We start from the raw sequence: 22,866 nt of genomic DNA, 5'->3' as shown, positions 1-22,866 counted from the left end.
ATCATAACTTGCCACGTCACCTGCCACACATTGCGGATTGTCACTTGTCACGTCACCTGCCACAGGTTGCGGATTGTCACTTGCCACGTGACCTGACACAGGTTCCAGATTGTCACTTGCAATGTCACCTGCCACACGTTGCGGATTGTCACTTGCCACGTCACCTGACACACGTTCCAGATTGTCACTTGCCACGTCACCTACCACACGTTGCGGATTGTCACTTGCCACGTTACCGGCCACATGTTGCGGATCGTCACTTGTCACGTCACCTGCCACACGTTGCGGATCGTCACTTGTCACGTCACCTGCCACACGTTGCGGATCGTCACTTGTCACGTCACCTGCCACACGTTGCGGATCGTCACTTGTCACGTCACCTGCCACACATTGAAGATTGTCAACCACCGTGTAACCTGCCACACGTTGCGGATCCTCACTTGCCACGTCACCTGCCACACGTTGCAGATCGTCACTTGCCACATCACCTGCCACACAATGCTGATTGTCACTTGCCACATCACCTGCCACACGTTGCAGATTGTCACTTGCCATGTCACCTGCCACACGTTGCAGATTGTCACCCACCGTGTAACCTGCCACATGTTGCGGATCATCACTTGCCACGTCACCTGCCACACATTGCGGATTGTCACTTGTCACGTCACCTGCTACAGGTTGCGGATTGTCACTTGCCACGTGACCTGACACACGTTCCAGATTGTCACTTGCAATGTCACCTGCCACACGTTGCGGATTGTCACTTGCCACGTCACCTGACACACGTTCCAGATTGTCACTTGCCACGTCACCGGCCACATGTTGCGGATCGTCACTTGTCACGTCACCTGCCACACGTTGCGGATCGTCACTTGTCACGTCACCTGCCACACGTTGCGGATCGTCACTTGTCACGTCACCTGCCACACATTGAAGATTGTCAACCACCGTGTAACCTGCCACACGTTGCGGATCCTCACTTGCCACGTCACCTGCCACAGGTTGCGGATCGTTAATTGCCACATCACTTGTCACATACCGTGTCACCTGCCACACGTTGCAGATTTTCACTGGCCACGTCGCCTGCCAGATTGTCACTTACTGTGTCCCAGAGTGAAGTCAGGCAGCACAGAGATGATGTAATCTGCTGTCCGCGGCTGCACAGTGAGGGTGGAACTGCAGTGATGCAGGGCGGGCGGTGAGAGATGCCCACCAGCTCGCTGACTGGCCAGCAAGTCCACTCACCTGCCGACTGGCCCGCCCACTCACCCGCGGACTGCTCCCCCAGGCAGCGAGTGTTCTGCCCGACCTCTCCTGTCACCACCAGTTTGCCGCCCCCCTGAAAGTGCCACTCGGTACCCTGCTCCCACCCCCTTGTCACCAGCTGACCTCAGGCAGTGGAGGACACTGTCATTGCAATCCACAACCCCCTCCCCCGGCGAGCGGCTGGCTCTCAACCTCATATACACCCGGGTGGGTGGCAGCCTCATATACACCCGGGTGGGTGGCAGCCTCATATACACTCGGGTGGGCGGCATCTAGGAGGGTCCGGAGGACTGTGGACACAATTTGCAGCAGCAGCTACCAGTGGGAGGAGAAGGAAGTGACAGACTGGACCAGGCTAGTGTGGCCATGGCGCCCGGAGTCTTCCGACTGAAAAAAAAACAAAAACGGAGCAGCCAGGGCTCTCGCTGCTCTCGGGATGGTGTCACTTCTGACGGGTGTCCCCTGACCTGGGTGTGGAGCGCCCTGCCATAGCGACACCACTGACACCACCATACGTGGCACCCAGGGCGGACTGCCCCCCCCCCCTCTGATACACCTCTGCAAGGATGCCCCTCACATCTTGTCCTCTCTTCAGCCACAGAAAAGCTGAACGTCAGTATTCTAACATGGTGACCGCGGCGACACAGAGGGGAGGCTGCTCAATATTTGCTCCATAAGACATTTATCCCAAAAAAGTGCGTCTTATGGAGCGAAAAATATGGTACTTTTTTTTTTCATTTCATCCAACCATATGTGTCAAATTTTTTTATTCGCTTAATTATTCTGCTCTCAGTACAGATATCACAGAGGGGAGTTACTACCATGTGGATCAATCCAGTGGAGAAGCTCGTCTGACATTTATGTTCCATACACCGACACATATACCGGTATTTGCTTATGTTGTTGTTTCAGTATTTTTGCTATTTTTGTAACCTCTCTTTGAACAATTTAAATACAATTTTAAACTGTTTTTTATACACTACAACTTATGGAGATTTCTTTTATACAAAAAAAAGGTTTTTGCCCAGCCTCCCTTGCGGGGTTTTTCTATATGTGCCCAGTTTTTAGCTTCTGCCTTCATTGAAGTCTTGGACCCCTCAATGCTTTTGACTTGTCAGTTTTTAAGCACATCATATGACAAAGTCATCTGCCCACATTTCTCATTTTACTTGGCCTCATGAGATGTCATATAGACTATGAGGGAGGAGGGAGGAGGGAGGAGCCACCGCCCACACTCCTCCCCATTTTCCCTATAAAATCATTGCACCAATGAATACTCACCCTTTCCCTATGGTTTGACAAAGAGGTGGAGCCCAAAAATGTGTAACCACGCCCCCTGATGGAGAGACCTCATCCCAGTGGAGATTGCCAAGCCAGCCAAGGACACTGAGTAGCCCCCGCTCTACAGCGCTGCATGTGGTTTAACTTCCCCCCAACCACAGCTCTCCTGTGTTCTCTGCCCAGCAACTCCCCCCCAGCCACAGCTCTCCTGTGTTCTCTGCCCAGCAACTCCCCCCCAGCCACAGCTCTCCTGTGTTCTCTGCCCAGCAACTCCCCCCCAGCCACAGCTCTCCTGTGTTCTCTGCCCAGCAACTCCCCCCCAGCCACAGCGCTCCTGTGTTCTCTGCCCAGCAACCTCCCCCCCAGCCACAGCTCTCCTGTGTTCTCTGCCCAGCAACTCCCCCCCAGCCACAGCGCTCCTGTGTTCTCTGCCCAGCAACTCCCCCCCAGCCACAGCTCTCCTGTGTTCTCTGCCCAGCAACTCCCCCCCAGCCACAGCGCTCCTGTGTTCTCTGCCCAGCAACTCCCCCCCAGCCACAGCGCTCCTGTGTTCTCTGCCCAGCAACTCCCCCCCAGCCACAGCTCTCCTGTGTTCTCTGCCCAGCAACTCCCCCCCAGCCACAGCTCTCCTGTGTTCTCTGCCCAGCAACTCCCCCCCAGCCACAGCTCTCCTGTGTTCTCTGCCCAGCAACTCCCCCCCAGCCACAGCGCTCCTGTGTTCTCTGCCCAGCAACTCCCCCCCAGCCACAGCGCTCCTGTGTTCTCTGCCCAGCAACTCCCCCCCAGCCACAGCTCTCCTGTGTTCTCTGCCCAGCAACTCCCCCCCAGCCACAGCTCTCCTGTGTTCTCTGCCCAGCAACTCCCCCCCAGCCACAGCTCTCCTCTGTTCCCTGCCCAGCAACCTCCCCCCCAGCCACAGCTCTCCTGTGTTCTCTGCCCAGCAACTCCCCCCCAGCCACAGCGCTCCTGTGTTCTCTGCCCAGCAACTCCCCCCCAGCCACAGCTCTCCTGTGTTCTCTGCCCAGCAACTCCCCCCCAGCCACAGCTCTCCTGTGTTCTCTGCCCAGCAACTCCCCCCCAGCCACAGCTCTCCTGTGTTCCCTGCCCAGCAACCTCCCCCCCAGCCACAGCTCTCCTGTGTTCTCTGCCCAGCAAATCCCCCCCCCAGCCACAGCTCTCCTGTGTTCTCTGCCCAGCAACTTCCCCCCCAGCCACAGCTCTCCTGTGTTCTCTGCCCAGCAACTTCCCCCCCAGCCACAGCTCTCCTGTGTTCTCTGCCCAGCAGCTTCCCCCCAGCCACAGCTCTCCTGTGTTCTCTGCCCAGCAACTTCCCTCCAGCCACAGCTCTCCTGTGTTCTCTGCCCAGCAGCTTCCCCCCCAGCCACAGCTCTCCTGTGTTCTCTGCCTAGCAACTTCCCCCTCCAGCCACAGCTCTCCTGTGTTCCCTGCCCAGCAACCTCCCCCCCAGCCACAGCCCTTCTGTGTTCTCTGCCAACAACTTCCCCCCAGCCACAGCTCTCCTGTGTTCTCTGCCCAGCAACTTCCCCCCCAGCCACAGCCCTTCTGTGTTCTCTGCCCAGCAACTTCCCCCCCAGCCACAGCTCTCCTGTGTTCTCTGCCCAGCAACTCCCCCCAGCCACAGCCCTTCTGTGTTCTCTGCCCAGCAACTCCCCCCAGCTACAGCTCTCCTGTGTTCTCTGCCCAGCAACTCCCCCCCCCCAGCCACAGCTCTCCTGTGTTCTCTGCCCAGCAGCTTCCCCCCAGCCACAGCTCTCCTGTGTTCTCTGCCCAGCAACCTCCCCCCCAGCCACAGCTCTCCTGTGTTCACTGCCCAGCAACCTCCCCCCCAGCCACAGCTCTCCTGTGTTCACTGCCCAGCAACTTCCCCCCCAGCCACAGCCCTTCTGTGTTCTCTGCCAACAACTTCCCCCCAGCCACAGCTCTCCTGTGTTCTCTGCCCAGCAACTTCCCCCCCAGCCACAGCCCTTCTGTGTTCTCTGCCCAGCAACTTCCCCCCCAGCCACAGCTCTCCTGTGTTCTCTGCCAACAACTTCCCCCCAGCCACAGCTCTCCTGTGTTCTCTGCCCAGCAACTTCCCCCCCAGCCACAGCCCTTCTGTGTTCTCTGCCCAGCAACTTCCCCCCCAGCCACAGCTCTCCTGTGTTCTCTGCCCAGCAACTTCCCCCCCAGCCTGATCTATATACAGGGTACCGCCCCCTAGTCTAGTCAGGCATCCAGAACCCTGATCTACATGCAGGGCACCGCCCCCTATTCATGCATCTAGAACCCTGATCTACATACAGGGCACCGCCCCCTAGTCATGCATCCAGAACCCTGATCTACATACAGGGCACCTCCCCCTAGTCATGCATCCAGAACCCTGATCTACATACAGGGCACCCAGGGCCAGACTGGCCTACCGGAATACCGGGAAATCTCCCGGTGGGCCGGCTGCCTGTCTGCCCCTGGGGCCGCTGTGAGGGCAGCGGCGCCTGAAAAAAATATGGCTGCGGGGCCGGCCGACATGCAACTGCGTATGCACCAGCTGTTCCGAAGCTAGCCATGCTTGGGAAAGCCCGTACACGCTTGGCAGTTTTCGGAAAGGCGGGCACATGCGGAGTGGCATGATGGCGCCGAGCAGCGCCATTTTTAAAAGTAAAGCGCTCAGTGAGGTCTCGTCTGGTGGCGTGTGCCTCTTCCTACATCTCCCCGCAGCCTCTGACCTCTTGTCCCCCCCTCGCAGCCTCTAACCTTCTGTCGCCCCCCCCCCCGCAGCCTCTGACCTCCCCTGTCATCCCCTCCACAGCCTCTGACCTCCCCTGTACCATCTGCAGCCTCTGACCTCCCCTGTCATCCCCTCCGCAGCCTCTGACCTCCCCTGTACCATCTGCAGCCTCTGACCTCCCCTGTCGTCCCCTCCGCAGCCTCTGACCTCCCCTGTCGTCCCCTCCATAGCCTCTGACCTCCCCTGTCGTCTCCTCCACAGCCTCTGACCTCCCCTGTCATCCCCTCCGCAGCCTCTGACCTCCCCTGTCGTCCCCTCCACAGCCTCTGACCTCCTGTCATCCCCTCCGCATCCTCTGACCTCCCCTGTCGTCCCCTCCACAGCCTTTGACCTCCCCTGTACCATCTGCAGCCTCTGACCTCCTGTCGTCCCCTCCGCAGCCTCTGACCTCCCCTGTACCATCTGCAGCCTCTGACCTCCTGTCGTCCCCTCCGCAGCCTCTGACCTCCCCTGTACCATCTGCAGCCTCTGACCTCCTGTCGTCCCCTTCACAGCCTCTAACCTCCCCTGTCATCCCCTCCGCAGCCTCTGACCTCCCCTGTCATCCCCTCCGCAGCCTCTGACCTCCCCTGTCGTCCCCTCCGCAGCCTCTGACCTCCCCTGTCGTCCCCTCCGCGGACTCTGACCTCCCCTGTAGTCCCCTCCGCGGACTCTGACCTCCCCTGTTGTCCCCTCCACAGCCTTTGACCTCCCCTGTACCATCTGCAGCCTCTGACCTCCTGTCGTCCCCTCCGCAGCCTCTGACCTCCCCTGTACCATCTGCAGCCTTTGACCTCCTGTCGTCCCCTTCACAGCCTCTAACCTCCCCTGTCATCCCCTCCGCAGCCTCTGACCTCTCCTGTTATCCCCTCCGCAGCCTCTAACCTCCCCTGTCATCCCCTCCGCAGCCTCTGACCTCCCCTGTCGTCCCCTCCACAGCCTCTGACCTCCCCTGTCATCCCCTCTGCAGCCTCTGACCTCCCCTGTCCTTCCCTCCGCAGCCTCTGACCTCCCCTGTCATTCCCTCCGCAGCCTCTGACCTCCCCTGTACCATCCGCAGCCTCTGACCTCCTGTGGTCCCCTTCGCAGTCTCTGACCTCGCCTGTCCTCCCCTCCACAGCCTCTGACCTTCCCTGTCCTCCCCTCCGCAGCCTCTGACCTTCCCTGTCCTCCCCTCCGCAGCCTCTGACCTCCCCTGTTCTCCCCTCCGCAGCCTCTGACCTCCCCTGTCGTCCCCTCCACAGCCTCTGACCTCCCCTGTCATCCCCTCTGCAGCCTCTGACCTCCTGTCATCCCCTCCGCAGCCTCTGACCTCCCATGTACCATCCGCAGCCTCTGACCTCCCCTGTCGTCGTCCCCCCGCAGCCTCTGACCTCCTGTTGTCCCCTCCGCAGCCTCTGACCTCCTGTTGTCCCCTCCGCAGCCTCTAACCTCCCCTGTAACATCCGCAGCCTCTGACCTCTCCTGTCATCCCCTCCGCAACCTCTGACCTCCTGTTGTCCCCTCCGCAACCTCTGACCTCCCCTGTAACATCCGCAGCCTCTGACCTCTCCTGTCATCCCCTCCGCAGCCTCTGACCTCCCCTGTCATCCCCTCTGCAGCCTCTGACCTCTCCTGTCATCCCCTCTGCAGCCTCTGACCTCTCCTGTCCTCCCCTCCGCAGCCTCTGACCTCTCCTGTCGTCCCCTCCGCAGCCTCTGACCTCTCCTGTCGTCCCCTCCGCAGCCTCTGACCTCTCCTGTCGTCCCCTCCGCAGCCTCTGACCTCTCCTGTCGTCCCCTCCGCAGCCTCTGACCTCTCCTGTAGTCCCCTCCGCAGCCTCTGACCTCTCCTGTCGTCCCCTCCGCAGCCTCTGACCTCCCCTGTCGTCTGCTCCACAGCCTCTGACCTCTCCTGTCGTCCCCTCCGCAGCCTCTGACCTCCCCTGTCATCCCCTCCGCAGCCTCTGACCTCCCCTGTCGTCCCCTCCGCAGCCTCTGACCTCCCCTGTCATCCCCTCCGCAGCCTCTGACCTCCCCTGTCGTCCCCTCCGCAGCCTCTGACCTCCCCTGTCGTCCCCTCCGCAGCCTCTGACCTCCCATGTCGTCCCCTCAGCAGCCTCTGACCTCCCCTGTACCATCCGCAGCCTCTGACCTCCTGTCGTCCCCTCCGCAGCCTCTGACCTCCCCTGTACCATCTGCAGCCTCTTTCTTTTTTTTTTTTTTTTTCTTTTTTTTTATTCAATATTGTTTATTAAATTTTTCTTATTACAATAGGAGATAAAAAAGAAAAAAAGAATTGTAATTTTCACATCCACTTATAGACATCAGCCAGTCAACACAGGTTATACAAGAATACTTTGCATTCTAATTCTTCTATACCTCCTCCCCCCACCCCTACCCCCAACCCTCTCCCTCCCGTCCTCCCCTATTAATGGGCTGTATTAAAGGGTTACCTGGGCATCTTTTAGTGCTAGCATCACATCAGCTATTAAGCCTCATTGCACTATATATCCTTTACCTCTATACTTTACTAACGGATAGTCCCATATTTTGGGCTCTTTTCAGGGATAAGACCGAGTCAAGGGGCTATGCCCGACCATTGTAGCCAAGGGCTCCAGATTTTTGTAAATTTTTCATATTTATTTCTCCTAATGTAGACTGTTTTTTCTGTCCAAACTAGCTTGTCCACTGTCCTAATCCAGTCTTCTATAGTTGGGGGCATGATGGATAGCCAAGACTGTGCTATTAATTTCCTGGCTTGATAAAGGCACCTTCCTATAGCAATTTGCTTATTATTACTCTCCCCACTTTCCCCCAACAGGCCAAGGATACATTCCCCGGCCTCCTGCTTCAGCTTGGTTTTAAACCTGCTTTCTATGGTCCTAATTATCCCCGACCAATATCTCGCCAGCCTTGGGCATCTCCATACCATATGAATTAGGTCACCAGTATCCAAACATCTAGGACATTTATCGTCCGGTCTGCGACCAAAGCTAAACAATCTCTTAGGGGTATAATAAGCCCTATGTATAAGAAAAAGGTGCGACACCTGTTGTGATAGAGATACCGATACCAATGGGCTCGCCTTCAGAATTCCCTTCCACTGGCTGTCTGTAATCTCCCCCACCTCCCCCGCCCATCTCTCCCTAATATCCAGAGTCGTTTGCAGATCAAGCAGCCTTCCAGAAATGTGTCCACTTATTAGTGCTATCAGACCCTTGGTGGTGTTTGCTCTTATAATTCTATTTAGGAGAGGTATATTGCACCATTCTAATGAGCGTTTACTGAATTGACTGTTAAGTGCATGCCTAATCTGCAGGCAAGTGTAAAAATTTTATTTTGGAATCCCATATTCACCTCTTAGTTTAGTGAAAGATTTAAAATTTTTACCCTCGTATAACTGTGCCAATCTACATATTCCGTGGCGAACCCATGTCCAGTTTCTTTCCACTGTTAGCAACTCCCTCAATTCCCTATCATTCCATATGGGCGAGAATTCAGTGTGTCCTCCATAGCTCATAATCCTCTTAGTAGCCCGCCAAACTTTAAAGATCAATTTATGTGTTGGAGGTCCCTCCTGAAGTGTCCCCGCGTCTAATGCCTCTGCCAGGGATCCATATGGGGAGTCATGGATCATAAGTTTCGCATTGGAGTTCAACAGGCCCTGACATTCACAGCCTCCTAGTTGTTGTAATTGTGCCGCCAGGAAGTAGCTATAGGGATGTGGTACTGCCAATCCCCCTCCCCAAAAGGGCGCTGAAGCGTTTGTAGTTTGATCCTTGCCTGCCCTTTCTTCCATATTAGTTCTCTAAGTAAGGTGTTTATTTTTAAAAACCAGCTCTTCCCAATCCAGACTGGGGAGTTGTGGAGTCCATATAATAATTGTGGCATCCAGACCATCTTGATCAAATTAACTCTACCTGCCAGGGATAACGGAAGTTGGCACCAAACAGTGCTTTTTCTTCTAAATTTTTCCAATAAAGGGACTAAATTATCCCCTATATATTGCGCCGGGTCAGTTGAAATAATTATACCCAAATAGCACATCTTCTCCACTACCCTCAGTCTCGACATACCTCCCCTTTGGCTATTATGTGTTGAGTCTAATGGGAGCAGTGTTGATTTTTCCCAGTTAACCACCAGGCCTGAAGACCTCCCAAATCTTTCCACCAGTTGTATTGCCTTTTCAAGGGATGGTCCCGTATCCCCGAGAAAAATCAGCACGTCATCAGCATAAAGTGCCACTTTTTCCAGCCTAGTCCTCGCCCCAAATCCCTGTATTCCAGACGAGTGCCTTATTACCTCTGCCAATGGCTCCATTGCTACAGCGAATAGCAGAGGCGAGAGAGGGCACCCCTGCCTCGTCCCTCTCTCCAGGAATAGCCACTCCGTGTATTCGCTATTAATCTTTAGCTTGGCTTTTGGATGGAAATACAGGGTCTTGACCCAATTGATAAATTTAGGGCCAAACCCAAACTTCTCCAGTACCCACCAGAGATATCCCCACTCCAGGCTATCAAACGCCTTGGCAATATCCAAAGCAAGGACCGCTCTGGAGCTTCTAGTCTCTACTGGTAACTGGAGGTTCAGGTATGCCTTTCTGATGTTAATACTAGTAGATCTGTTTGGGATAAACCCTGACTGGTCCGGGTGCACTAGCTCTAATATATGTTTCTTTAGCCTAGTAGCCAATACCTTTGCCATATTTTGCCATATTTTTATATCAGAGCATAGTAGCGAGATGGGTCTATATGATGCTGCCTCAAGGTGGTCTTTTCCCTCTTTCCTTATCAGGACTATGTTGGTTTCAGTCATTGTAGAGGGCAGGCTGCCATCAGTCATCGCCCAGTTCAATGTCTTCAAGAGTTCTGGGAATAGAGCCTCTCCAAAATACCTGTAAATTTCCACAGGTAGACCGTCAGGACCTGGGGCTTTCTGATTAGGCATATCTAATGCTGCTTGCTGTACTTCCTCAAGGGTTATAGAGGAGTCCAGATTATTCCTTTAATTTTCAGAGAGGTGTGGCAGACTGACACCCTCTAAAAAGTTCTCTATCTCTCCTACTTTTAGTTGTTGTGATTTATATAGGTTACTATAGTATTCAAAGAAAACCTTTTTAATCGCGGAGGGGTCTAACGAAATTACCCCACTAGAGGTCCGAATCGCCGCGATCGTTGAAGAGGGTGAGTTAGTATCAGCTAATAATGCCAACATATGGCCCACTTTTTCCCCCTCCCCAAAATACCTCTGCCTCTGGAATAGTCTCTTATTTTCCGCGTTTTTAAGTATATCCATCTTATACTCCTGCTGCTTTTTTACCCAAAGCTCCTGTTTTTCTGGGCTTGGGTCCGCCACGTATTGTTTTTCTAAATCTAGTAGCTCTTTCCTAATCTGCTCTCCCTTTTCTCTTGATTGTCTCTTAACCCGTGATATATACTGTAAGAGGATACCCCTCAGAAACGCTTTCAGAGAGTCCCAGACCATCCCCTGCGACGCCGACCCTGAGTTAATTGCCACAAATTCTTTTATTATTTCGGATATTTCTTCTTTTTTTCCTATAATCTCCAACCATATGGAGTTCAATGCCCATACTCTCTCATTGCGTCTATTACAGATGTTTATCGTCAGCGTCAGAGGAGAGTGGTCTGATACCCCTCTCGGGGGTACTGCCTCTCCTCCTGATTACGGATTCTGCAAAGGTCGCACCACCCAATCTTTTCAAACAGCTGAGCGAGCCGCCTATCAGTTGCCCTATCCTCCCTTGCTCTTGGAGGGAACTACCGTATATACTCGAGTATAAGTCGAGGCCCTAATTTACCACAAAAAAATGGGAAAAACTTATTGACCCGAGTATAAGACGAGGGTGAGAAATGCACAGCTACTGTAAGTGGAAAAGAGGGTCAACAATGCCCATTTGCAGCCTCACTGTGCCCATTTGCATGCCTCACTGTGCCCATTTGCAGCCATAGGTCCCCCGAACTTCAAACTCGGTAGTTAAGGGTTCCTAGATGCCCCCTAGCTGCAGCCAAAGTTTGGGGTCTCTGAACCCAAAGTGTCCCGAAATGACATTGCTACAGATGGACACAGTTGACCGACTTTGGGGCCCCGTATCTCAGGGCCACTTAGTGCTAGGAACCCCATATTTGGTGTGCAAACCCAGTGGAACTAGCACAATAAAATATCTAAGTTGGGATTTCTAGAACCAAGTGGCCCCGAGATACAGGACCCCAAAAATTGGTTCAGAAAATGTCAAGCACTTTTCTGCAGCAGAGAATGACATTTTCTGAACCTATTTTGGGGCCCCATATCTCGGGGCCACTTGGTGCTAAGAACTCCAGCTTAGGATATGTTGTGGTACCGGGTCCACTGGGTTTGCATGCCAAATTTGGGGTTCCTAGCACTAAGTGACCCTGAGATACAGGGCTCCAAAATCGGTTCAGAAAATGTCAAGCACTTTTCTGCAGCAGAGAATGACATTTTCCGAACTGATTTTGGGGCCCCGTATCTTAGGGCCACTTAGTGCTAGGAACTCCAGCTTTGGATATGTTGTGGTACCAGGTCTACTGGGTTTGCACACCAAATTTGGGGTTTCTAGCACTAAGTGGCCCTGAGATACGGGGCCCCAAAGTCGGTTCGGAAAATGAAATTTTTTGCTGCAGAAAAGTGCTTGACTCGAGTATAAGTCGAGGGGGGCACTTTCAGCACAAAAAAGGTGCTGAAAAATTCGACTTATACTCGAGTATATACGGTAATCAATTTTACTGTTAAGAACCATATTAAAATCGCCCACCACTATAAGTGGGGTATCCCCTTTGTCCTCAACATATTCTAAGAGGTGATATAAAATCCACATCTTGAAGGGAGGGGGAATGTACACATTAGCTATAACAAAAGATTTACCCTCTATTGTGCAGAATAAGAAAACCTAACAACCCAACAGGTCTATCCTAACATCCTTACAAGAGAACACCATCCACTTTTTAATCAGTATACACACTCCTCTTGAATAGGAGGTGTGTACTGAGTGGAATTGTACTTGGAATTTTTTATTCCGAATTAAAGATTTAGACTCATTGGTGAGGTGTGTCTCCTGTAGGCACACCAGGTCCACACCCAGTGATTCCAGCTCTGAGAATACAGTAGCTCTTTTAATGGGGTCTCCCATACCCCGGATATTCCATGAGGTTATTCCTACCATCCTAGCCCTCCTTTAGATTATAAGCATACATACTGATAGATGCAAAATACGTACAAATACATAAAATATAAAACTCCATTAAATAAAAAGGACCAAAAAAGGAAAAAGAGCAAAACAAAAAAAGAGGAAAAAACCATCAGGAACATAGGCCTCTTATGATAATAAATATAAAACTTTCCTTGATTAACCCCACCAGTGTCAAATATTATATATATATATCTCGTATACAAAATTTCCCATCCTTTTTAATCTTGCCAAATTTTTCTTTACTAATTTAGTAGTTGTGAATAAATGTATTAACAATCTATGTGATGGCTTTATCTTTACCATATGTGCATTTCGTGCTAGTGCATAACAACCCTTTAATTTTAATTGAATCTTGCATATTTCTCTACCCTTGTGCCCATCCATCCCCCTCCCCCCCTGCCTTTCTTGGCCTAGCCTAGGAGCATTCCTTGTGACCCATTTACTAGAGGTTGACCGATATGGGTTTTTCTTTGGCCGATGCCGATGCAGATGTTTACAAATCGCGGTGGCCGATGGCCGATATATGATGCCGATTTTTTTGGGCCGATATATTAGGCCGATTTTTTTTTTTTTCTTTTTTTTTTTTTTTCCCTTCATCTCATAAAATCTAACAGTTAGACCCCTTTCACACTGGGGCATTTTTCAGGCGCTTTTGGGCTAAAAATAGCGCCTGTAAAGTGCCTGTCAAACGGCTCCCCTGCAGTCTCAGTGTGAGATCCCGAGTGCTTTCACACTGAGGCGATGCGCTGGCAGGAGGTTAAAAGAATTCCTGCAAGCAGCATCTTTGGAGCGGTGTATACCCCTCCTCCATCACTCCTGCCCATTGAAATGAATGCGCACCGCAGTCGAAGCGCCTGCAAATCGTTTCCGCAGCGGCGCTTCAGGGGCGCATTTAACCCCTTCCTCGGCCGCTAGCTGGGTTATAAGCGTCCCGCTAGCAGCCAAATAGCGCCGCTAAAATGATGGTAAAGAGCCGCTAAAACTTGCAGCGTTTTACCGTCAACGCATGCCTGCTCCAGTGTGAAAGGAGCCTTCAGTGATACGGAAATTTTTTTACATTTAAACATTTATTAAACAAAACAAACCTCCAATCAGTTCACTTGTATGTAGAATTTAGATAAAAAATTTTTAAAAAACCTCTCTTAAATATTAAATACACAAAAACAGGTCATCAAAACTTCTGGATGAAAAAAAAATGGGCTAAATTTACTGCTTAGTTTTTAAAAAAAATTTATTAGTGTATTTTTAAAAAAAAATTGCATTTGAAAGACCGTTGCGCAAATACCGTGTGACAAAAAATATTGCAACAACCACCATTTTATTCCCTAGGGTCTCTGCTAAAAAAAATATATATAATGTTTGGGGGTTCTAAGTGATTTTCTAGCAGAAAATACAGGATTTTTACTTGTAAGCAACAAATGTCAGAAAAGATTTAGTCTTTAACCACTTAACAACCGGCCCATAGCCAAATGACGGCTACAGGGCGGTTGTTTAACTCTGGGAGGGCGTCCAGGGACGTCCTCCCAGAATTCTGCTCTCGCGCGCCCCCTAGGGCGCGCACTCGAGAGCATCCGTGATCGCCGGGTCCACAGGACCCGGCGCATCACAGATCCCGGTAAATGGCCGCTGATCGCGGCCGTTTACCATGTGATCGCTCCGTCAAATGACGGAGCGATCACATGTAAACAAACCGGCGTCATCTGATGACGCCGGTTCCTCTCCTCCCCCTCTCCTCCCCTCCTGTGTACCGATCGGTACACAGTGACCGAAGAGGCGGATGGATGGATGGCTGCAGCGTTGTGGGCTGCATCTGTAGTGCCCACAGCGCTGCACAGAGACATCCAGCCATCCATCCATCCATGCTCAGCCATCCCTACTACTCTGCATGCCCTGCAATGCTGTGCAATACTCTGCAATTCCCTCTGCAATACCCTGCAATACTCTGCCATACCCTGGAATACCCCGCAATACTCTGCCATACCCCGCAATACTCTGCCATACCCTGCAAATACCCCGCAATACTCTGCCATACCCCAAAATACTCTGCCATACCCCGCAATACTCTGCCATACCCTGGAATACCCCGCAATACTCTGCCATACCCTGGAATACCCCACAATACTCTGCCATACCCTGCAATACCCCGCAATACTCTGCCATACCCTGCAATACCCCGCAATACTCTGCCATACCCTGCAATACCCCGAAATACTCTGCCATACCCTGCAATACCCTGAAATACCCCGCAATACTCTGCCATACCCCGTAATACTCTGCCATACCCCGTAATACTCTGCCATACCCCGCAATACTCTGCCATACCCCGCAATACTCTGCCATACCCCGCAATACTCTGCCATACCCCGCAATACTTTGCCATACCCTGCGATACTCTGCCATACCCTGCAATACCCCGCAATACTCTGCCATACCCCGCAATACTCTGCCATACCCTGCAATACCCCGCAATACTCTGCCATACCCTGGAATACCCCGCAATACTCTGCCATACCCCGAAATACTCTGCCATACCCTGCAATACCCTGAAATACCCCGCAATACTCTGCCATACCCGCAATACTCTGCCATACCCCGTAATACTCTGCCATACCCCGCAATACTCTGCCATACCCCGCAATACTCTGCCATACCCCGCAATACTCTGCCATACCCTGCGATACTCTGCCATACCCTGCAATACCCCGCAATACTCTGCCATACCCCGCAATACTCTGCCATACCCTGCAATACCCCGCAATACTCTGCCATACCCTGGAATACCCCGCAATACTCTGCCATACCCCGCAATACTCTGCCATACCCTGCAATACCCCGCAATACTCTGCCATACCCTGGAATACCCCGCAATACTCTGCCATACCCCGCAATACTCTGCCATACCCTGCAATACCCTGAAATATCCCGCAATACCCAGCCATACTCTGCAATACTCAGTGATACCCAGCCATACTCTGCAATACTCAGTGATACCCAGCCATACTCTGCCATACCCAGCCATGCTCTGCAATACCCCACAAAAATCTGCAATACTCTGCCATAACCCGCAATACTCTGCCATACCCAGCCATACTCTGCCATACCCAGCCATACTCTGCCATACCCAGCCATACTCTGCCATACCCAGCCATACTCTGCAATACTCAGTGATACCCAGCCATACTCTGCAATACTCGGTGATACCCAGCCATACTCTGCAATACCCAGCCATACTCTGCAATACTCGGTGATACCCAGCCATACTCTGCCATACCCAGTCATACTCGGCGATACTCTGCAATACCCAGCCATGCTTAGCCGTACCCAGCCTCTGTATGTGGCCAGGCTGTGGAAGTCTCACACATGTGGTATCGCCGTACTCAGGAATAGTAGGAGAATCTATTTTGGGGTGTCATTTTTGATATGTACATGTTATGTGTTAGAAATATTGTATAAATGGACAACTTTGTGTTAAAAAAAAAAAAAGCGTTTTAACCACTTCCCGCCTTCCGTCATACGACGTCCTTGACTTTGTGCGGGGATATCTGAATGATGGGTGCAGCTACAGGCATCATTCAGATATCATCTTTTTCAGCCGGCGATTCCCTACACCATAAGAATGATCGTAGCGGCTGTTACACTGCTTGATCGTTCTTACGGGAGGCGAGAAGGGACGCCCCCCCCTCCCGCCGCCCTCCGGTGCTTCTACCGACTCACCGCTATGATCGAAGCCAGGATCTTTTTTTTTTTTTTTTTTTTTTTTATTTCAGGAACAGCCTAGAGGTGAGATGTGGGGTCTTATTGACCCCATATCTCACTGTAAAGAGGACCTGTCATGCCATATTCCTATTACAAGGGATGTTTACATTCCTTGTAATAGGAATAAAAGTGATCAAAAAATTTTTTTTTTTTGGAAAAAAGTGTCAAACTAAAATAAATAAAGTAAAATGAACAATAAAAAAAAATAAAAATTTTTTAAAGCGCCCCTGTCCGTGTGCTCGCATGCAGAAGCAAACGCATACGTAAGTCCCGCCCACATATGAAAACGGTGTTCAAACCACACATGTGAGGTATCGTTGCGATCGGTAGAGCGAGAGCAATAATTTTGGCACTAGACCTCCTCTGTAACTCAAAATTTGTAACCAGTAAAAAATTTTAAAGCGTCGCCTATGGGGATTTTTAAGTGGTGAAGTTTGGCGCCATTCCACAAGCGTGTGCAATTTTGAAAGGTGACATGTTAGGTATCTATTAACTCGGCGTAACTTCATCTTTCATATTATGCAAAAACATTGGGCTAACCTTACTGTTTTGTTTTTTTTTAAAGCAAAAAACAGTTTTTTTTCCAAAAAAAACGCGTTCCAAAAATTGCTGCGCAAATATCGTGCGAGATAAAAAGTTGCAATGACCGCTATTGTATTCTCTAGGGTCTTTGCTAAAAAAACATATATAATGTTTTGGGGTTCTATGTAATTTTCTAGCAAATAAATGATGATTTTTACATGTAGGAGAGAAATGTCAGAATTGGCCTGGGTGCTCCAGAACGCCTGAAGGTGCTCCCTGCATGTTGGGCCTCTGTATGTGGCCACGCTGTGTAAAAGTCTCACACATGTGGTATCGTCGTACTCGGGAGTAATAGCAGAATGTGTTTTGGGGTGTAATTTGTGGTATGCATATGCTGTGTGTGAGAAATAACCTGCTAATATGACAATTTTGTGAAAAAAAAAAAAAGAAAAAAAAAAAAACTTGTTTTTGCAAAGAATTGTGGGAAAAAATGACAACTTCAAAAAACTCATCATGCATCTTTCTAAATACCTTGAAATGTCTTCTTTCCAAAAAGGGGTCATTTGGGGGGTATTTGTACTTTTCTGGCATGTTAGGGTCTCAAGAAATGAGATAGGCCGTCAGTACTTCAGGTGTGATCAATTTTCAGATATTGGTACCATAGCTTGTGGACGCTATAACTTTCACAAAGACCAAATAATATACACTAATTTGGGTTATTTTTACCAAAGATATGTAGCGGTATAAATTTTGGCCAAAATATATGAAGAAAAATTACTAATTTTCAAAATTTTATAACAGAAACGAAGAAAAATTTATTTTTTTACAGATTTTTCGGTCTTTTTTCTTTTATAGCGCAAAAAATAAAGAACCCAGCGGTGATTAAATACCACCAAAAGAAAGCTCTATTTGTGTGAAAAAAAGGACAAAAAATTCATATAGGTACAGTGTTGCATGACTGAGTAATTGTCATTCAAAATGTGAGAGCACCAAAAGCTGAAAATTGGTCTGGTTATTAAGGGGGTTTAAGTGCCCAGTGGTCAAGTGGTTAAATGGTTAAACTGAGAGCTTCTACACACGGAATTTAGTTCATTGATAAGTGTAAACATTGTATCCTTCAGGTTCTTTTTATCAGATTTGGAGAAGTCGCTTCACACAGGCAACTTGCACTGACTTCTATTACAGAAGTCATTTGCAAGTCACACTGAAGCTATATCGGCTTTTTTTATCAGCACAATCAGCCGATGCCGATTAAGTAAAAAACACCAAATATCGGCCGATATATCGGTCGACCTCTATCATTTACCCCTCCCACCCAACTCATACCCCAACTCTTTTCCCTTTTTCCTAAGCCAAACAGGGGCAAAGAAAAAAGACTTTCCCCTATTAGGCTTTGCCACCCCTCTCACACTGCCCTCCCCCCCCCCCACCTCAATCACCATTAACACCATCAACCACAAAACAATCATCCTCCACCTTTGGCAAACTCTCATAGATATTTTCCTCCAACACCTCAATCGCACTCCCTCCCCCTCCAGTCCCTGCTGCACAAAAAAAAAAAAAAAAGACCCATCAATCAGCTAATAATACTCCGACCCTACAAGTCCTTTTTATTTTCTTCCAGCCATTTTGCGGCCTTATCGGCTAAATCAAAGAATTGTGTCCCTCCTGGAGCGTCAACACGTAATCGCGTCGGGTAAAACAAAGCATAAGATATTTTCATATTCCTCAAGTTGCGCTTGATTTCGACAAATCCTGCCCTCTTCTTTTGCAGATCTGGGGAGTAATCCGGGTATATTGAAATTCTAATGTCTTTGTAGAAAATATCCCATTTTTCCCTAGCTTTCTGCATTAATATTATCTTATCCCTGTAGCTAAACAGCTTCATTATCAGTGGTCTAGGGCGGAAACTTGAAGTGTTTAACCTGGTGGGTACCCTATGGGCCCTCTCAATGGCAAAAAAATGGGAAAAAGTCTCTGCCCCAAAAACCTCCCTGAGCCACTTTTCCAGGAACACTTCTGGACAGGCCCCCTCGCTTCCTTCTGGGAGGCCTAGGATCCTCACATTCTGTCTGCGGAGGTGATTCTCTATTTCATCCATTTTGCTTTTATAAGTATCCAGCTGGGTCTGCATCAATCTAAATCTTGCCTCATGGGCTGCAAAGTATCCTCCACTTGACTTAACCTCTCCTCCAAATTAGAAGTCCTTTCAACGGTATTCTGTAATTCTTGGCTCATAGAGCACAGTTCCTCTTTAAGGCCTCTCAATTGGTCACATAAGTCACTCAGTGATCCCCTACAAGCATTAACTGCACTCAAAACCTCTTTCAATGTAGGTTCAGGCTCACTGGATACTACAACATCAGGATTAACTTCATTCATTTTTCCCGAGGGGTTCTTTTCAGGGCTTTTTTTTTCACCTCTTTCGTGTCTGTTGACAGTGCTGATGTATTTTTACTTAAACTCTTTCTATCCCCTGTGCTTCCCGTCTTCTCTTGAGACTGCTGGGTGCCCTTGGCTGGGGAGTGCAAGGGGGTGTGGGCGTATTTCTTCAGTTTGGATGCTGCGGCTGCTGCAGACGCTGCAAGGTTCCCCTTCTCTTTAGCAGCCCGGGTAGCCTGCGCAAGGGAACCCTCATGGGATTGTTGGGGGTGCTCCTCTCCCCTTTTTTAGTAATTTTTGCTTATCCCAACGTAACTATCTGTTATCCCAATTAGCTATGCCAGGGAAGGCGCCCAAAATAAATTCCCCTATTCCTGTTTTCCTCCGTACCTTAATAAGCCCAGATAATATTCAAAGATCAATACAGCTTTAAGTTGACAATACCATTCATCAGTAAGTTCCCAGGTTCGTATCAGCAGCTCCTTGTATTCATGTACCGCAATACCAGGAAAGGACACAGTTCTTAAGTTGTTACCTCAGTATTGCGCAGAGTCGTAGCCAGTCAGCACACCGCGCGATCCAGTCCATCCAACGGGGCCCCCTATTATTCCAGACTCCGTCCTGTGCTCTCTCGGCTTCCCGAGCCGGTCAAGTTACACGTCGTACGCCTCTCTTCACTGACAAGTCATGCAGAGCTCCAAAACCCGCGAGAACACAGAGCGTTGCCGGGCGACCGCTCAAGACTGCTACAGCCAGACAACCGAACGATCACCGCCACTGCCAGCTGCCTCCACCTTCCTTCCTGGGGCTCGCAGAGCAAAGGTACTCCACAGGATTAGCTTAGCAGTTTAAGAAGAGTGACAGAGTGACCAGGAAGAGGCCAGGAAACACGGGCAATTTTGCATTCAGGGTCGGGTCAGATCATCTTTGGTAACATGAGCAGCAGCAGGGAGCTGGAGCGTGGAGAGGACTCACACACCTCCGTTCACCTCCACATCCGGTCACGCCCCCTCCAGGATCCCCCTCCGCAGCCTCTGACCTCCCCTGTCGTCCCCTCCGCAGCCTCTGACCTCCCCTGTCATCCCCTCCGCAGCCTCTGACCTCCCTTGTCATCCCCTCCGCAGCCACTGACCTCCCCTGTCATCCCCTCCGCAGCCTCTGACCTCCCCTGTCATCCCCTCCGCAGCCTCTGACCTCCCCTGTCATCCCCTCCGCAGCCACTGACCTCCCCTGTCATCCCCTTCGCAGCCTCTGACCTCCCCTGTCATCCCCTCCGCAGCCTCTGACCTCCCCTGTCATCCCCTCCGCAGCCTCTGACTTCCCCTGTCATCCCCTCCGCAGCCTCTGACCTCCCCTGTCATCCCCTCCGCAGCCTCTGACCTCCCCTTTACCATCCGCAGCCTCTGACCTCCCCTGTCCTCCCCTCCGCAGCCTCTGACCTCCTCTGTCATCCCCTCTGCAGTCTCTGACCTCCCCTGTCATCCCCTCCACAGCCTCTGACCTCCCCTGTACCATCCACAGCCTCTGACCTCCTGTCGTCACCTCCGCAGCCTCTGACCTCCTCTGTCATCCCCTCTGCAGTCTCTGACCTCCCCTGTCATCCCCTCCACAGGCTCTGACCTCCCCTGTACCATCCGCAGCCTCTGACCTCCTGTAGTCCCCTCCGCAGCCTCTGACCTCCCCTGTCGTCCCCTCCGCAGCCTCTGACCTCCCCTGTACCATCCGCAGCCTCTGACCTCCTGTAGTCCCCTCCGCAGCCTCTGACCTCCCCTGTCGTCCCCTCCGCAGCCTCTGACCTCCCCGTCATCCCCTCCACAGCCTCTGACCTCCCCGTCATCCCCTCCGCAGCCTCTGACCTCCCCTGTCATCCCCTCTGCAGCCTCTGACCTCCCCTGTATCATCCACAGGCTCTGACCTCCCCTGTACCATCCGCAGCCTCTGACCTCCTGTAGTCCCCTCCGCAGCCTCTGACCTCCCCTGTCGTCCCCTCCGCAGCCTCTGACCTCCCCGTCATCCCCTCCACAGCCTCTGACCTCCCCGTCATCCCCTCCGCAGCCTCTGACCTCCCCTGTCATCCCCTCTGCAGCCTCTGACCTCCCCTGTATCATCCACAGGCTCTGACCTCCCCTGTACCATCCGCAGCCTCTGACCTCCTGTAGTCCCCTCCGCAGCCTCTGACCTCCCCTGTCGTCCCCTCCGCAGCCTCTGACCTCCCCGTCATCCCCTCCACAGCCTCTGACCTCCCCGTCATCCCCTCCGCAGCCTCTGACCTCCCCTGTCATCCCCTCTGCAGCCTCTGACCTCCCCTGTATCATCCACAGCCTCTGACCATCTCCTGTCTTATATCACGCCTGCAGTCTGGAGAGGAGTCAAGAGTGGGAGTGCCGCAGGGATGGGGGTCATGGGAGAAGTCAGACATGTATGGACTGTGGAGAGGAAACTATGGGATAAAACCAGAGCCACCGAGCTGGAGCCGACTGACTGAGCCCTGTACGGTGCACCTGAGAGGAGGTCAGTGACAGCGCCGCCAGGCCAGTCTGAGAGGGGGAGGTCAATACAATATTGTAAGGGGGCACTGATATATAGGTTTCCCCCTTATATCAGTAAACCCCCGTACCTTAGTGTTTTCTTTCTGCAGAAGGTGATCTCTGGTCACCGGAGTCCTCCCCACATTCCCAGAGTTCCCCTTTACATCATAGTCTGCAGGATTCCACCTTACAGTGCAAGGGGCAACTCTGATGTAAAGGGCAATGCTGCAGACCCTGATGTAAGTGAGAACTCTGATGTAAAGGGAAATACAGTGGACTCTGATATAAGTGGGGTCTCTGGTCACCAGTGCCCCCCTTTTATATCAGAGTTCCCAGTTGGATCATGATCTGCAATGTTCCCCTTTATGTCAGAGTTCCCTTGCACTTTAAATGGGAATCCTCCTGATATATGGGGGAAATCTGTGCTGGGTTATATTAATCTGCCATTTAGGCACCTTTTTTTTGCAGTGTCAGTAAAAAATGTGCCAGTAAATGCCATGATTTTTGCCAGTAAAAAATTGGTGCTGTTTGTAAATGCCATGTCTCTCTTATCTATATATAATACACTCTTCAAATGTGCTTTAAAATGTATGGTTTTCCCTTTTGTGAACAAGAAAATAATGATGTTATGCGTTTGGGCTGGTATAAAAATGCTATGGGGCTGGTATGAAATTATTTCCAGGGCTAGTTTTTATTCCCAGTCCGGTCCTGAGGGCACCACCCCCCTAGTCAAGCATCCAGAACCCTGATCTACATACAGGGCACCTCCCCCCTAGACATGCATCCAGAACCCTGATCTACATACAGGGCACTGCCCCCCTTGTCATACATCCAGAACCCTGATCTACATACAGGGCACCACCCCCCTATTCAAGCATCCAGAACCCTGATCTACATACAGGGCACCTCCCCCCTAGACATGCATCCAGAACCCTGATCTACATACAAGGCACCGCCCCCCTAGTCATGCATCCAGAACCATGATCTACATACAAGGCACTGCCCCCCTTGTCATACATCCAGAACCCTGATCTACATACAGGGCACCACCCCCCTAGTCATGCATCCAGAACCCTGATCTACATACAGGGCACCTCCCCCCTAGTCATGCATCCAGAACCCTGATCTACATACAGGGCACCGCCCCCCTAGTCATGCATC

The 22,866-nt window shown here is 51.0% G+C and overlaps 1 protein-coding gene across 8 annotated transcripts in view; it reads left to right on the top strand.

The window, feature by feature from the left end:
• Positions 1 to 22,866, top strand: part of LOC141111803 (hemicentin-1-like) — a 368,745-nt gene that overhangs the window by 24,049 nt on the left and 321,830 nt on the right. For 2 of the 8 annotated variants that reach the window (XM_073603946.1, XM_073603939.1), the window contains exon 1: positions 21,544 to 21,688. The exons of 3 other annotated variants lie outside the window; for them this stretch is intronic. In XM_073603946.1, coding sequence (XP_073460047.1) covers positions 21,595 to 21,688 — 94 coding nt within the window. In that variant the 5' untranslated portion in view covers positions 21,544 to 21,594. Of the gene's footprint in view, positions 1 to 2,059; positions 2,154 to 21,543; positions 21,689 to 22,866 lie in introns of those variants that run through there. 3 more of the 8 variants (XM_073603942.1, XM_073603945.1, XM_073603944.1) reach the window with 3 other exon arrangements.

This window comes from Aquarana catesbeiana, linkage group LG11 (genome assembly GCF_042186555.1).
Source record: "Aquarana catesbeiana isolate 2022-GZ linkage group LG11, ASM4218655v1, whole genome shotgun sequence".
In the NCBI taxonomy this organism is placed as follows: domain Eukaryota; kingdom Metazoa; phylum Chordata; class Amphibia; order Anura; family Ranidae; genus Aquarana; species Aquarana catesbeiana.
The sequence above is the reverse complement of the archived record's forward strand: the minus strand, read 5'-3'. Positions and strand labels throughout refer to the sequence as shown.